Below are 15077 nucleotides of genomic sequence, written 5' to 3'. Positions count from 1 at the left end.
ATTACCAGGAGGAATACACTCTGCTCTGTATTTCAGGAGGTATACCTTTAAATTCTAACATCCATAAACTAAGAACGTCTGATCATTTAGCATCTATTTCCAACGTGATAACATGGATTGTCTCAATAGGACCAGAGGACCAAGGACAACCAGTTAGCAGACTCCTCCGATTGAAGAAAGGGGGACAGTATTATGCAGACTAGCATTTTACTACATTTCTTATAAGTAATATGCCCATTTTTGAGGGGCCCACCAATGAGGACATCCATAGATCTCATGAGAAAACCAACAAAAAGTAGCAGCCAATTTGTGTAACCATGGACTACCTTGCACCCAATTTTAGTCCTGGCGTATAAAGCTCTATTAGGTTCACCCCTTTTTTTAGTTAGTTGAACTTGATATTTTAGGCAAATAAGATTTAAAGGGGTCGTCTGGTTTAGAAAATCATAAATTCAATTACACTTCTAAGGCTTTCTGAATAAATAAAGGGGCCCTTATTGATCAGCCAGAAGGCAGAGCATCCGCAAAAAGCCCCTCTCACCCTGGAGGAGCCGCCTGTGAAGTCAATGGAAAGTCCACTGATTTCAGTGAGAACTGTGTAATGCTTCCTTTTGCCTGTGGTAGCGCTCTAGCAGAATTATACACCTGCTGCTTAGTCCTTGAAGCAGGACTGTGTGATCAGAAATGGACAATACGTCTAATGTAAAACAAGTAATTGTTACCTTCAAGTGAAGAACGGTTTTAAAAAAAAGTCCTCAAAAATAATGGTTTTATTTCTTTCCCCTTTTTTCCCCAATCACACCGGGTTTTTACAGTGGAGCTATGCCGTTCAAAATCATCTTCAAAAAATTCCTAGGAACTTGATAGAACACTTGCTATATGGCCGACAGCAATTCATCAGATTCCAGTTGTCAATTCTTCACACATTTAACATGTCTGTGGAATCTGCTTTCTGTACATTATTGCACATCATGTGAGGGTAATAGATAAGCTGCACTGACAACTATCAGCTGCACTGCTGCACTGACAACTATCAGCCTTTTGTAATAGTTTTTCATCAAGTGAAAGAAAATGTTTTCCTCACGCCATGCTCTTGTACTAAACAGTTAAAATTCTCTTTTCTGGCAGTTTCATACTGCAGTGCCCCAGAAGGGCTACTGCAAAGGGTTAATTGCTGTGATTTCTTGTATGCATGCTCTTAATGGCATTGTGTGGACAACACAGAGTTAACAGCTTGGCAAACTGGGTGTTAGGTTGTCAGGTGATGGACTGGGTCCGGCCCCTGGCTAGTTATTGTAGAGGGAGTCTTGTCTGAAGCAGCCTGGAGGGAAGACCTGTCTACGCAACCTCCTGCACAACTGGGACCAAGTTCAGAGAACCTTAAACTCTGACCCTACAACGCAGCCATACTACCAAAGTACTCCTGAGAGTAAGAGAGACCTGACATCTGAGCAGGTGTAGAACCCACAAGGCCGTACATTGGACTAAGGGCTCATGCACATGAACGTATTTTCTTTCCGTGTCCGTTCCGTTTTTTTTTGCGGACCGTATGCGGAACCATTCATTTCAATAGGTCCGAAAAAAAACGGAAGTTACTATGTGTGCACTCCATTTACGTATGTCCGTATCTCCGTTCCGTAAAAGTACTGTTCTCGCCATGCCTGTTCACGGGTTGCTTCTGATATTGCAGCTCAGCTCCATTGGAGTCAAATGGGGCAAAGCTGCAACCTGTGTAGAGTGGTGGTGCTCCTTTTGGATGGAAGCAGCCATGTTTTTCTTATCCTGGACAACCCATTTATAGGGGCAGTCTTATCTCATCTATTCATTGCTGTGATTTGAATATTCATCCTTTATGGGGGCCAGAGGTGGTTGGGGCTATGGGGCTGTGCTATACGGTTTCTTTAACCCTTACCGCCTCTGGCTGTCACATAGGATGGGTATTGCCCTTTGAATGCCTTCAAAAGGGAATTTATCGCCAGTAAATTCACTGATAAGCCAGACACACTACTTTGTAGGGCTAGCTCAGCTGAATGCAATGATACCTTTCACTTAGTAACCTGTTGCTTCGTTCTGGAGAGAGAAAAAAGTTAACCCATATGCAAATGAGCAGTTAAGTGCACTGAGGGTGGGTCCAAGCCATTCTGTGCACCCTTGCTCCTCCTGCCAGCCCCTCCCTCTAGTTTGTGATTGACAGGGCCAGGTCCCTGCACAGTCATCTCTCCAGACGGTCAATCAGAAAAGAGATGAAGGGACTGGTAGAGGAAGCAGGAGCAGCAAGGGTGCACAGAGTGGCTTGGGCTCGCCTTCAGTGCACTTAACTGCTCATTTGCATATAGATTACAAGTGGGTTTTTTTCTTCCCAGAATGAAGCAATGGATTGCGAAGTGAAAGGTATCATTACATTCATATGAGCTAGTCCTACAAGGCATTGTGCCTGGTGTAATAGTGAACTTCCTGATGACAGACTCCCTTTAAAGGGGTTGTGCAAAAATAAGGAAGGGGGGGTTGACAAAAAAAAACTTTTGGCCAGAACTGTAAAATAAAGATTACTTTGCCAGAAACCCCCTCTTTCTCCTCCATCAAGGGAGCCCAGCAGAGCAGCACAGGCCTGGAGAAGAAGTAGCGGGGAGCCAGTGCTGAGAAGCAGGTAAGTGACCGTTCCTTTATAGGTCCACCCAAAATTTGCAACCCCCCCCCATTCTTTCACAACCCCTTTAAGGGTCTGCACAATGCCAGACATCAACCCTACAGACGTTCCCTATTTTATCAGGGCAAATATTTGTCCCGGGCACTGTTCCGCCAGCTGGTTTTGTGTTTTGTGGATTGAAACATTAGGACCATAACTGTACTATACTGAGAATGAGGAAGGCCTGACCTCAAATTATTAACCAAAACCAGCTGATTATAATCCCGTTCTAATACCTCACTGGGGAACCCATCAGATGACTGATCATTCACAAAGCATAAGCTCCGACCTGGGTGAGACTTGAGAGTAAGGTGTCCCATAAGATTGTCTTACCTGAAAATCTTGATCATCAATCCCAAACCTTTCCCTTAGATTTCGGAAGACCATGGGACAATATTCTTTAAATTTAAAGTGGCTAGGCATGTTTTCTCTGAAAAGCAAATAGCATGTTGTTAAGAGTATAAACATCTGAGGAGGATGAAGAAACACACAAAACCTCACACGTTTCCTTAGGCCACTTCTTAGTTGGCTTTCGTCAGGCCAATATCTTGTGGCAAAATATTGGTGGCGCATTTTAAACCACACCCTTTCCTACCAAAGCCACGTCCCTTTACCCTAAGCCACGCCACCTTCTCTAGACACTGTATAGTGAGGCACAAAAAGTGTCTAATACACATAAAGAGTTCTTCTGGGACCCAGTAGGTGCCATAAGCCCACTCACAATACACGCCTGTAAAAGAAAGTTTGTAATATACTTACCGTCAAAGTTGCGTCCTGGGAACCCAGTTGCGCGATGCTTCTCTTCTCAAAATCCAGCCTCCACTGACGTCACGTCCTTTACTGGTCTGGACTATGTATTGGAAGTCACTTCCGCTGTGGATGGGGCCAGAACTATTCCTTTTTCTGGCACAAGCGCAAACCCCTTGAATACACTTCATCTACGCATGCGCTAGGGAGAGAATTTTTTTTGGCCCCATCCACAAGGGAAGTAATGTCCCATGTGTAGCCCAGGCTAGAAACCCGGTAAAGGACGTGACGTCAACAGAAGCTGGATTTTCTAGAAGATGAGCATCACGTGACCAGGTTTCCAATCCGTTAATCCACGCAACAATAAGTATATTGCAAACTGTTCCAGAGACACGTTATGTGTAACTAATTTGAGTTTGTGGGACAGGCTGGGACCTGGAAAACCCCTTTAATAAATTTGGCGCAAGATGTGTACAACAGTTTTCTGGCACAAATTGAGCCAGAATTTTTGCACATTTAGCTAAGCAAATCTTCTCTTCATTTATTTTTATGTTTTATAAAAAAAAAAATTCTGCTCTGATTCCTTGTCTATATTATGGGAAGTTCATACAAAAGCATATCCTACTCACTATCAACAGTGGAGAGCCCACCAAAAATGTTAATAGGGAAATAGTACACTGTTTGGAATTTCTCAGTTGTTTAAAGGGCATTGCCTCACTTCAGTAAATAGCATTTATCATGTAGAGAAAGTTAATACAAGCCACTTACTAATGTATTGTGATTGTTCATATTGCTTCCTTTGCTGGCTGGATTCATTTTTCCATCACATTATACACGGCTTGTTTCCATGGTTACGACCACCCTGCAATCCAACAGCGGTGGTTGTGCTTGCACACTATAGGAAAAAGCACCACTCTATGCTAACTCCCGTGGTTCCAACCACTTTTTTCTATAGTGTGCAAGCACGATCACTGCTGATGGATTGCAAGGTGGTCGTAACCATGGAAACGAGCAGTGTATAAGGTGATGGGAAAATGAATCATGCCAGCAAAGGAGGCAATATGGACGATCACAATACATTAGTAATTGCCTTGCATTGACTTTCCCTACATGATAAATTCCATCTGCTAAACTGAGACAACCCCTTTAAATCTTGCCATGTGTGGTGAAATTCCACATTATATTGTAGTTCTATTCTGGAAATGAGTAGCAACTATCAGACTTGTTTGGGTGATTTCATGCTGGATTAAAGGGATTTCACTGTATAAAGAATAAGAATAGTACACAGAAAAAAAAAAAAAATAGAAAACCTGAAATACTAACATAAAAAACTAAAAGGTATGAGGCTATTATGTTCACATCTACATCGGAGCCCCTATCTTATATTCCGTCTGATCTGATGAAGGAATAACCCTGCTTGCAGAGATATACTTCCCATCCCTAGGCAAAGAAAGTTATGACAAAAACTGAAAGACATCATTGTAACAAAAGTAAAGAAAAACAGTAAACAAGTAAACAAAAACACAGAAGAGACCAAAGGAACATTAAAAAACAGACGCTCCAAAGCTGATTGCCACTAACCACATCAGAAGGAACTGCAACCTGGTGGTGGATTAGATAGTGAGCTCTGTGACTATTGAAATAGTGGGTGTGCCTAATGGATTAGTATTACTGTATGCTCCCAAAATGTTAGAAAGCCTTCAGCAAACACTGGTGGTCACCAATATTTAATCATCATGTGTAATGTAGGCAGAGAGAGGACCAGCAAACTCTCAGTTCCCACAAAACGCCTTTTCCCATGTAAACATACACACACAAAAATTATATATATCTATATTTTTCTTTGCATCGCCATATTCTGACAGCCATAACTTTTTTATATTTCTGTTTTTAGAGCTGTATGTGGACTTCTATTTTGTCAGGCGAACTGTAGTTTTTAATAGTACCACTTTGGGGTCATGCAACTTTTTGATCACTTTTTATTTTATATTTTTGGGACTAGGTGATCAAAAAATGGCAAATGAGATTTTGATACTGATGACCTGTCCTCAGAATAAGTCATCAGTATGTAATCGGTGGGGGTCTGACACCCGGGACCCTCGCCGATCAGCTGTTTGAGAAGGTACTGGCGCTCACAGTAGCACCACGGCCTTCTCTCCGCACACCAAGCACAGCGCGGTACATTGTATAGTGGCTGTGCTTGGTATCGTGTTCAGCCTCATTCACTTCAATGTATGGTGCTGTAAGCTGCAAGAAGGCCGCGGCGCTTTGTGTCAGTGAAACTATTTAACCTGAAATAGTGTAAAAAACCCCCTCCATTTGCTCGCGACGGGCCGCCAGCCTTCATCTTGATTGAAGATCTCGGGCAAAATCCTGTGTGTCACCACGCCTGCCGACGTGATGACTTAATCTCGCGCTGCACGAGATTTCTCTCTAGATCTTCAAGCAAAATGGCGATTAATTTCACACTGTTTTTACACTCAGATGCAGCGATCATGTATGAACGCGACATCGCCGCTCCCTGTCATTGCACCTGCTATTTTTTGTAAAATTCGGTGAATCAGCCGAATCAAACTTTTTATAAATTCGCTCATCTCTAGTCATCGGTATCCAAATCTCGGAAAACCCATTTAATAGTTCAGACATTTTTCAGACACAGCGATACATTAGGTTTCTTTTTCTGTTCATTTTTAGATGTAAAATTTGGAAAGTGGAGTGATTTGAGTTTTAGTGGGGGAGTTTTTCCTATTTTTTTAACTTTTTTTTTAGATCATGATAGAATAATATTACAGTCTAAGGAATTTTCATTGCCTGCCTTCATTTCACTGTGCGACGTCAGTTCACAGTGCATTTAGGCACCAGGAGAAAACGAGGGAGCGGTGAGTGCATTAAGAGCCACTGGATATGCCGAGTGCCGGCACAGGACGGTGCTGGAGAGGTAAGTTAATTTATATATTTTTATTTATTTATTTTATGTCTTCTCTGAGGTCTAATGGGGAAAGGGGGTCTGATTTAAAGTCTAATAAGGAATGGGGGTCTGATCTGAGGTCTGATGAAAGATATTTTTTTCTTATTTTCTTCCTCATGCACACGACCGTATATATTTTGTGGTCTGTAAAAAACGGATCCGCAAAAACTACGGATGACGTCTGTGTGCATTCCGTATTTTGCGGAATGGAACAGCCGGCCCCTAATAGAACAGTCCTATCCTTGTCCGTAATGCGGACAATAATAGGTCATGTTCTATGTTTTGCAGACCTATTGAAATGAATGGTTCCACATATGGTCCGCAAAAAAAAACGGAACCGACACTGAAAGAAAATATGTTCGTGTGCATGAGCCCTTATGGCGTGAAAAATACGGCATATAAATTTGGTATTGTTGTAATCGCACTGGCCAGGAGAAAGATACATGGTAAAAACCAAATCTTAAAACCAGTGGAGGAATTGCTGTTTTTTCTATTCCCACATAAAAAGAATAAACATTTTTCCATCTATATACAGTACTGCACAAAAGTTTTAGACAGCTGTTGAAATTAGGCTACTTTCACACTTGCGTTTTTCTTTTCCGGCATAGCGTTCCGTCACAGGGGCTCTATACCGGAAAAGAACTGATCAGGTATGTCCCCATGCATTCTGAATGGAGAGTAATCCGTTCAGTTTGCATCAGGATGTCTTCAGTTCAGTCGTTTTGACTGATCAGGCAAAAGAGAAAACCGCAGCATGCTACGGTTTTATCTCCGGCTAAAAAAACTGAAGACTTGCCTGAATGCCGGATCCGGCATTTTTTCCCATAGGAATGCATTAGTGCCGGATCCGGCATTCAGAATACCGGAACGCCGGATCCGTCCTTCCGGTATGCGCATGCGCAGACTGAAAAAAAGGTGAAAAAATAAATGCCGGATCCGTTTTTGCCGGATGACAGGATCCGGCATTTCAATGCATTTTTTCGACTGATCAGGCATTTTTAAGACTGATCAGGATCCTGATCAGTCTTACTAATGCCATCAGTTAGCATACATTTTGCCTGATCCGGCAGGCAGTTCCGGCGACGGAACTGCTTGCCGGATCTCTCTGCCGCAAGTGTGAAAGTAGCCAAAGGCTGTTATGTAAAAATACTTTAAAAAATAGAAGTGTTAATAGTTTAAATGTATTCCACAGCAGGACAACCACCCTAAACATACATGTCATTAAAGGGGTTATCCAATTCTAAAAATGCCGCCTACAATGCCCGGACCCCTCCTATAGATCATATTTATCTCGCTCCCTGGCACCCGTGATGCAAGTCACAGCCTGCTATTGACTGCACCCTGCCGTCGTTATGATCCGTGTGACGGGCAGATGCAGTGGTGGCCGCGCAGGGGTCCGACGGGGATCAGGGAAAGTATGATCTATAGGAGGAGCCCAGGCTTTGTGGGGGGCATTTTTAAAATTGGATAGCTCCTTTAACAACTGGAAGTCTTGGAAGTGATGATATGGCCCCCACAGAGCCCTGATCTCAACCTCATCCAGTCTGTCTGGGATTACATGAAGACAGAAGGATCTGAGCAAGCCTACATCCACAGAATATCTGTGGTTCGTTCTCCAAGATGTTTGGAACAACCTCCCTGCAGAGTTCCTTCATAAACTGTGTGCGAGTGTACCTAGAAGAAATGATGCTATGTTGAAGGCAAAGTGCAAATTTGTAAATTAATAAAAATAAACTATTAACACTTCTATTTTTAAAAGCATTCCTATTTTGCAGCATGTTTTCCATGTCTGCCTAAAACGTTTGCACAGTACTGTATTGCAATTACCAATAAATCTCATCCTGCCCTGATATCTCAGATGTAGGGATGAGCGAACTTAAAGTTTTAAAGTTCAGGTTCGGGACTCCTGTATAACGGAAACCGGCCGGATCCCATAGACTTCTATTATGACGAAATGCAGAACGGATTGCCTCTTAAAGGCTTCCGTGGTGCATTCAGTCATAGACTTTCATTATATTCCATGATAACGAAATTCAGCCACAACCCAAACTTGAAAATTTCAAGTTCGCTCATCCCTACTCATATGGCTATGTCATTTGTAAAATGAAATAGTTATCACTGTGTTTCAAGAGTCATAAAAAAACAAAACACTATTTCCTTAAAGGGGTTGCTCATGTCAGACATTGATGGCATATTGCTAACATAACCATCAATGTCAGATAGGTGTGGGTTCCCCTTGAGACCTGCTCCTATCTCCAGAAAGGGGCCAGCAAAGTGAAGGACTGGACACCATGTACTCCATTCACTGCCAAGGGAGTCCCATAAATGGCAGAGTGAGTGTCCAATTGTAGTGAATGTAGAGCGCATTTCAGAAGCATAGCCGCCGCTCCATTCACCACTACTGGGACTGCCGGAAATAGCTGATCTGGCACTCTGCTATTTTCAGAACTCCTACAGCTAAGGCCTCATGCACACGACCATTTTTTGGGTCCGCATCCGAGCCGCCGTTTTGGCGGCTCGGATGCAGACCCATTCATTTCAATGGGGCCACAAAAGATGCGGACAGCACTCCGTGTGCTGTCCGCATCCATGGCTCTGTTCTGCGGCCCTGCTAAAAAAATATAACATGTCCTATTCTTGTCTTCGCTTTGCGGACAAGAATAGGCATTTATATTGCCGGCGCCCGTTCGTTCCGCAAATTGCGGAAGGCAACACGGGCGCCTTTAGTTTTTTGCGGATCCGCGGTTTGCGGACCGCAAAAAACAGCACGGTCGTGTGCATGAGGCCTAAGGATGAGCGAATCGACTTCGGATAAAACATCCGAAGTCGATTCACATAAAACTTTGTTTCAATACTGTACGGAACGAGCGCTCTGTACAGTATTAGAATGTATTGGCTCCGATGAGCCGAAGTTATTACTTTGTGAAATCTCGCGAGACTTCGCATAATAACTTCAGAAATTGATTTATACTGTAAAAAAAACATTTCCCAAACTCGGGTTCGGTTCCAAGGTACCACTTGGAACCGAACCAAAGCTCGGGAAATGTTTTTTTTACAGTATAAATCAATTTCTGAAGTTATTATGCGAAGTCTCGCGAGATTTCACAAAGTAATAACTTCGGCTCATCGGAGCCAATACATTCTAATACTGTACAGAGCGCTCGTTCCGTACAGTATTGAAACAAAGTTTTATGTGAATCGACTTCGGATGTTTCATCCGAAGTCGATTCGCTCATCCCTACCTACAGAAGTAAATGGAAGGTGGCTGCTCTTCATTCACTTTGGGGACTCCGTTCTGGAGATATTAGATACGCCATCAATGTTTGAGATGAGCCAAACCCTTTAAGGACCACAATATGGCTGTATCCATAAGGGGTTAAGCTTCATGCTGTAGGTGTCCGCACACGTAGACGTATTTAGGTAGAGGCGTTTCCTGGGGAAACCACACATTGTTTTACTGCAAATTGCTGTGCAAAGCAGTTTTGGGCCACAAAGCTAAAACAGGTGAAGCACATTAAAACTACGGAGGTGGGGTCATGTGCAAAGACAGGCTTTTTTCATCAGTCTTAGTTTCCCCTAATTTATGGTGAGGCATGCACCTAGTCATGAATTAGGAGCATCTCCGGCATTGTCGAATAAAACTAATTCACTCCCTCAGTGGAGTAGATTTACACCAACTTTTATGCCTGTTTTCAGTCATGGGATGTGGAGCAAAACGGATCCGGCATGACCCACAATGCAAGTCAATAGGGACAGATCCGTCAGACACAATAGAAAATGGATCCATCCCCCATTGACTTTCAATGGAGTTCATAAGGGATCCGTCATTACTATGTTAAAGATAATACAAACGGATCCGTTCATAACAGACATTTGTATTATCAGTAGCGGAAGCGTTTTTGCTGATCCCTGCCGGATCAGGCAAAAACGCAAGTGTGAAAGTAGACTAAGATTTTTGTAAGGTACCGCCGCACGTGGCAGCTTTTTCCAGATAAAAACTTCTGAAGTTCTGAGCTCAGTTGAGGTCAGTGGAAAGTGTTACTGCAGCGCTCAACATTTCCGCTGACTTCTGTGCGATTCACGCGACGCATTCTTCTAGGCTTGAAGGTATGCCACCTGCCCGAACTAATGAGAATCAAATTGTGAAAATCAAAACATGAAGTGGAAAAAAAAAAAGCACCGACTGTGGCTTGCCTTTCATATCCAAAGCCCTTTAAACCCCAATACCCTGACAACAACTAGCAATATAATACAGGAGAACAAAGAGTTTTTTTGTTTGCCGTCGCTAAAGCAAACACAATCCAGTGTCGCCCATAATTCATCTTTGCCTTTCAAACCGATCCCTCATTTGCTGCTGAAACAACTACAATCAATACGGAGCCACTGGTGAGCAATTCCCGGCTTTTTCATCTTTCACTTAGGTATTTTATAAAGAAAAAAAAAAACTAAAAAGACACACAAACCAAAGACTCTACCACCTCGCGCAGCTCTAAAGCCGTAAATTATGGATCGAGCGGCTTTTTTGTTCTGCGGGAGAAAGTCTTTGAAATTTAAATCTCAGCCGAGTGCTAATAATGTCCTAAAGTATCTAAACCGCGGAGAAATAATTTTAGAATTATGGTAATAAAGAAATGCGTCTGCTCATTTTGGATGATATTTACTTTAGTAAATTATTTTAGAGGACAAAGACTATGGCGTGTCACAAATCAAACCTCCGCTGTTTCACTATCTATGGATTATTTCCTTGGAAATATAAAAAATTGAAATTTTATAATGTCCTTATGTTTTCCTGTACAGAACCTTTCTGAACACTAAAAGGGGTTTTCCGAGATTTTGATTCTGATGACCTATCCTCAGGACACTCCCGTATCGGGCCACTCAGTTATATCATTGGTGGCGTCTCAGTGAGGACTCTCTCCCTCCTTCTCCACTGTGCAGCCGCTTATAAGAGCATGGTGTGCACTGGGCTTTGCACGCACCATGTTCTCTGATAGGAACGGATACAAAGCTGTGCAATAGTACAGCTTGATACAGAAAAAAAAGGCCAATCCTGGTATCGAACTGAACCAGGTAAATACCAATACCTGGTGCAACCCAACTTCCTATTCTGCCCACACTGAATTAAGAAACTAGCTGTGTATTTATTATGCTAATGAAGATTCCAATCCTACCACCCCCCCCCCCCAGAACAACTCCGCTATGGGAGTTCTGAAAATAGGCGAGCGCCTACTTGGCATTTTCTGGCAGTTTCTTCACTTTTCCATTCTGGAGATAGCAGCAGGTCCCAGGGGTTGGACCCGCATCTATCTGACAGTCATGGCACATCCTAACAATATGCCATAAATGTTGAGATGGGGCAACACTATATACAGTACAGACCAAAAGTTTTTGACACACCTTCTCATTCAAAGAGTTTTCTTTATTTTCATGACTATGAAGGCATCAAAACTATGAATTAACACATGTGGAATTATATACAAGACTGTTGGAAGACCATTTCAGGGGACTACCTCTTGAAGCTCATCAAGAGAATGCCAAGAGTGTGCAAAGCAGTAATCAAAGCAAAAGGTGGCTACTTTGAAGAACCTAGAATATGACATATTTTCAGTTGTTTCACACTTGTTTGTTATGTATATAATTCCACATGTGTTAATTCATAGTTTTAGAAAACTCTTTGAATGAGAAGGTGTGTCCAAACTTTTGGTCTGTACTGTATACACTGCGTGCAGAATTATTAGGCAAATGAGTATTTTGACCACATCATCCTCTTTATGCATGTTGTCTTACTCCAAGCTGTATAGGCTCAAAAGCCTACTACCAATTAAGCATATTAGGTAATGTGCATCTCTGTAATGAGAAGGGGTGTGGTCTAATGACATCAACACCCTATATCAGGTGTGCATAATTATTAGGCAACTTCCTTTCCTTTGGCAAAATGGGTCAAAAGAAGGACTTGACAGGCTCAGAAAAGTCAAAAATAGTGAGATATCTTGCAGAGGGATGCAGCACTCTTAAAATTGCAAAGCTTCTGAAGCGTGATCATCGAACAATCAAGCGTTTCATTCAAAATAGTCAACAGGGTCGCAAGAAGCGTGTGGAAAAACCAAGGCGCAAAATAACTGCCCATGAACTGAGAAAAGTCAAGCGTGCAGCTGCCAAGATGCCACTTGCCACCAGTTTGGCCATATTTCAGAGCTGCAACATCACTGGAGTGCCCAAAAGCATAAGGTGTGCAATACTCAGAGACATGGCCAAGGTAAGAAAGGCTGAAAGACGACCACCACTGAACAAGACACACAAGCTGAAACGTCAAGACTGGGCCAAGAAATATCTCAAGACTAATTTTTCTAAGGTTTTATGGACTGAGAGTGAGTCTTGATGGGCCAGATGGATGGGCCCGTGGCTGGATTGGTAAAGGGCAGAGAGCTCCAGTCCGACTCAGACGCCAGCAAGGTGGAGGTGGAGTACTGGTTTGGGCTGGTATCATCAAAGATGAGCTTGTGGGGCCTTTTCGGGTTGAGGATGGAGTCAAGCTCAACTCCCAGTCCTACTGCCAGTTTCTGGAAGACACCTTCTTCAAGCAGTGGTACAGGAAGAAGTCTGCATCCTTCAAGAAAAACATGATTTTCATGCAGGACAATGCTCCATCACACGCGTCCAAGTACTCCACAGCGTGGCTGGCAAGAAAGGGTATAAAAGAAGAAAATCTAATGACATGGCCTCCTTGTTCACCTGATCTGAACCCCATTGAGAACCTGTGGTCCATCATCAAATGTGAGATTTACAAGGAGGGAAAACAGTACACCTCTCTGAACAGTGTCTGGGAGGCTGTGGTTGCTGCTGCACGTAATGTTGATGGTGAACAGATCAAAACACTGACAGAATCCATGGATGGCAGGCTTTTGAGTGTCCTTGCAAAGAAAGGTGGCTATATTGGTCACTGATTTGTTTTTGTTTTGTTTTTGAATGTCAGAAATGTATATTTGTGAATGTTGAGATGTTATATTGGTTTCACTGGTAAAAATAAATAATTGAAATGGGTATATATTTGTTTTTTGTTAAGTTGCCTAATAATTATGCACAGTAATAGTCACCTGCACACACAGATATCCCCCTAAAATAGCTAAAACTAAAAACAAACTAAAAACTACTTCCAAAAATATTCAGCTTTGATATTAATGAGTTTTTTGGGTTCATTGAGAACATGGTTGTTGTTCAATAATAAAATTAATCCTCAAAAATACAACTTGCCTAATAATTCTGCACTCCCTGTATATATATATATATATATATAAATATATATATATATATATATATATATATATATAGTGACACAGTGAGGGGGTTGTGTCTGGCAAGGCAGGTATTTTCCTCCCAGCATGAGCTGCCACTCCCAACTGGTGAGGACGGTATAAAAATGGTTGAGTGGCAAAATGTTGACACACAGGTGTTAAAGTCTCAAAATGGTGTCCTGCGACTTTTTTTATGCCAAAAACTGGTGCAGGCTTCTTAATAAATGACGACCATTGTGTCCGTTTGACCACAATAAGCAAATAACTGGTCTATACTGTGCAGAGGGGTTCAGCAGATCACTTACTTGTTAAACAGGTGATTGTCCACCTTAATTTTAGAATAGGCCTTGAAGTCGTCCGGCATCAGCATGATGGGGATCTGGACATGGCTGAGCTCATTGATCTGTAAGAAGAAGAAAAAAAAAAGAAGCTTCAGACCGACATGGATGAAACAACTACAGGCCACCAGTAAATGTCCATCTGAACATTCCCTCTGGATTTTCAGGCTATTTCTCTCTTATCACCAAATTATCACAAAAGCAGGAAACAAAAGAATGACACATAAGATGCACCCAGCGTGTCAGAACATGAAATAAATTGGTATCCAGCATGTTACAGGCTCGTTATGTGCTATGTGCCCCAAAGAGGAAATCTGGTGCTGATGTTCAAACGTCTACTTTATATTCTGAGGGCTCCAAACCGCAACAGAAACTGAAGGAGAACCAGCGACGTGATTATTCCTACTAACATCTGTGTTCCGGTACAACGATAGAGACAACAAGAAGAATACGGTGCTGGATCTTGTCCTTATTGGAATAGGGCTCATGCGCATGAGCTTATTATAGCTCCATATTGCACGCAGCTGTGATAGAGGAACACGTGGCCTTTACTGTATTTCCATATTGTCCAATTTCATATATTGACATATGGAGATAATTTCTGTTAGATTCCATATGGACTGCATATGTATGGAAGTATCCTCCCTCGATGAGAACATCTCCGTATGTGCACTATGTGGACAAAAGTGTTGGGGCACCTCCACATTACAGCTACAGGAGCTCTTATGACATCCCACTCCGAATCCATAGCCAATAATATGGAGTTGGTCCTCCATCTGCAACTAAAAACAGCTTCCACTCTTCTGGGAAGGCAAGATTTTGGAGGGTCTCTGTGGGAATATTTGCCCATTCGTCCAGAAGAGCATTTGTGACATCAGACCTGGCTTGCAATCTCCATTCTAGTTCATCTCAAAGGTGTTTGATGGGGTTGAGATCAGGTCTCTACTTCCTAGAAGATTAAAGGGGTTGACTCACCTCAAACATTAGTGGCATAGTACTAGGATATGCCACCAATCTCAGACAGGTGCGGGTCCCACCTCTAGGAC

The 15077-nt window shown here is 42.4% G+C and overlaps 1 protein-coding gene across 1 annotated transcript in view; it reads right to left on the bottom strand.

The window, feature by feature from the left end:
- PIP4K2A (phosphatidylinositol-5-phosphate 4-kinase type 2 alpha) overlaps positions 1-15077 on the bottom strand; it is a 133488-nt gene that overhangs the window by 20870 nt on the left and 97541 nt on the right. Inside the window, exons 3-4 of the mRNA XM_040434425.1 lie at positions 13999-14096; positions 3020-3116 (exon numbers count right to left, since the gene is read on the bottom strand). Of these exons, the coding sequence (XP_040290359.1) occupies positions 3020-3116; positions 13999-14096 (195 nt within the window). The remainder of the gene's footprint in view (positions 1-3019; positions 3117-13998; positions 14097-15077) is intronic.

This window comes from Bufo bufo, chromosome 5, assembly GCF_905171765.1.
Source record: "Bufo bufo chromosome 5, aBufBuf1.1, whole genome shotgun sequence".
Classification (NCBI taxonomy): Eukaryota; Metazoa; Chordata; class Amphibia; order Anura; family Bufonidae; genus Bufo; species Bufo bufo.
This window is presented reverse-complemented; position numbering and strand designations above follow the sequence as displayed.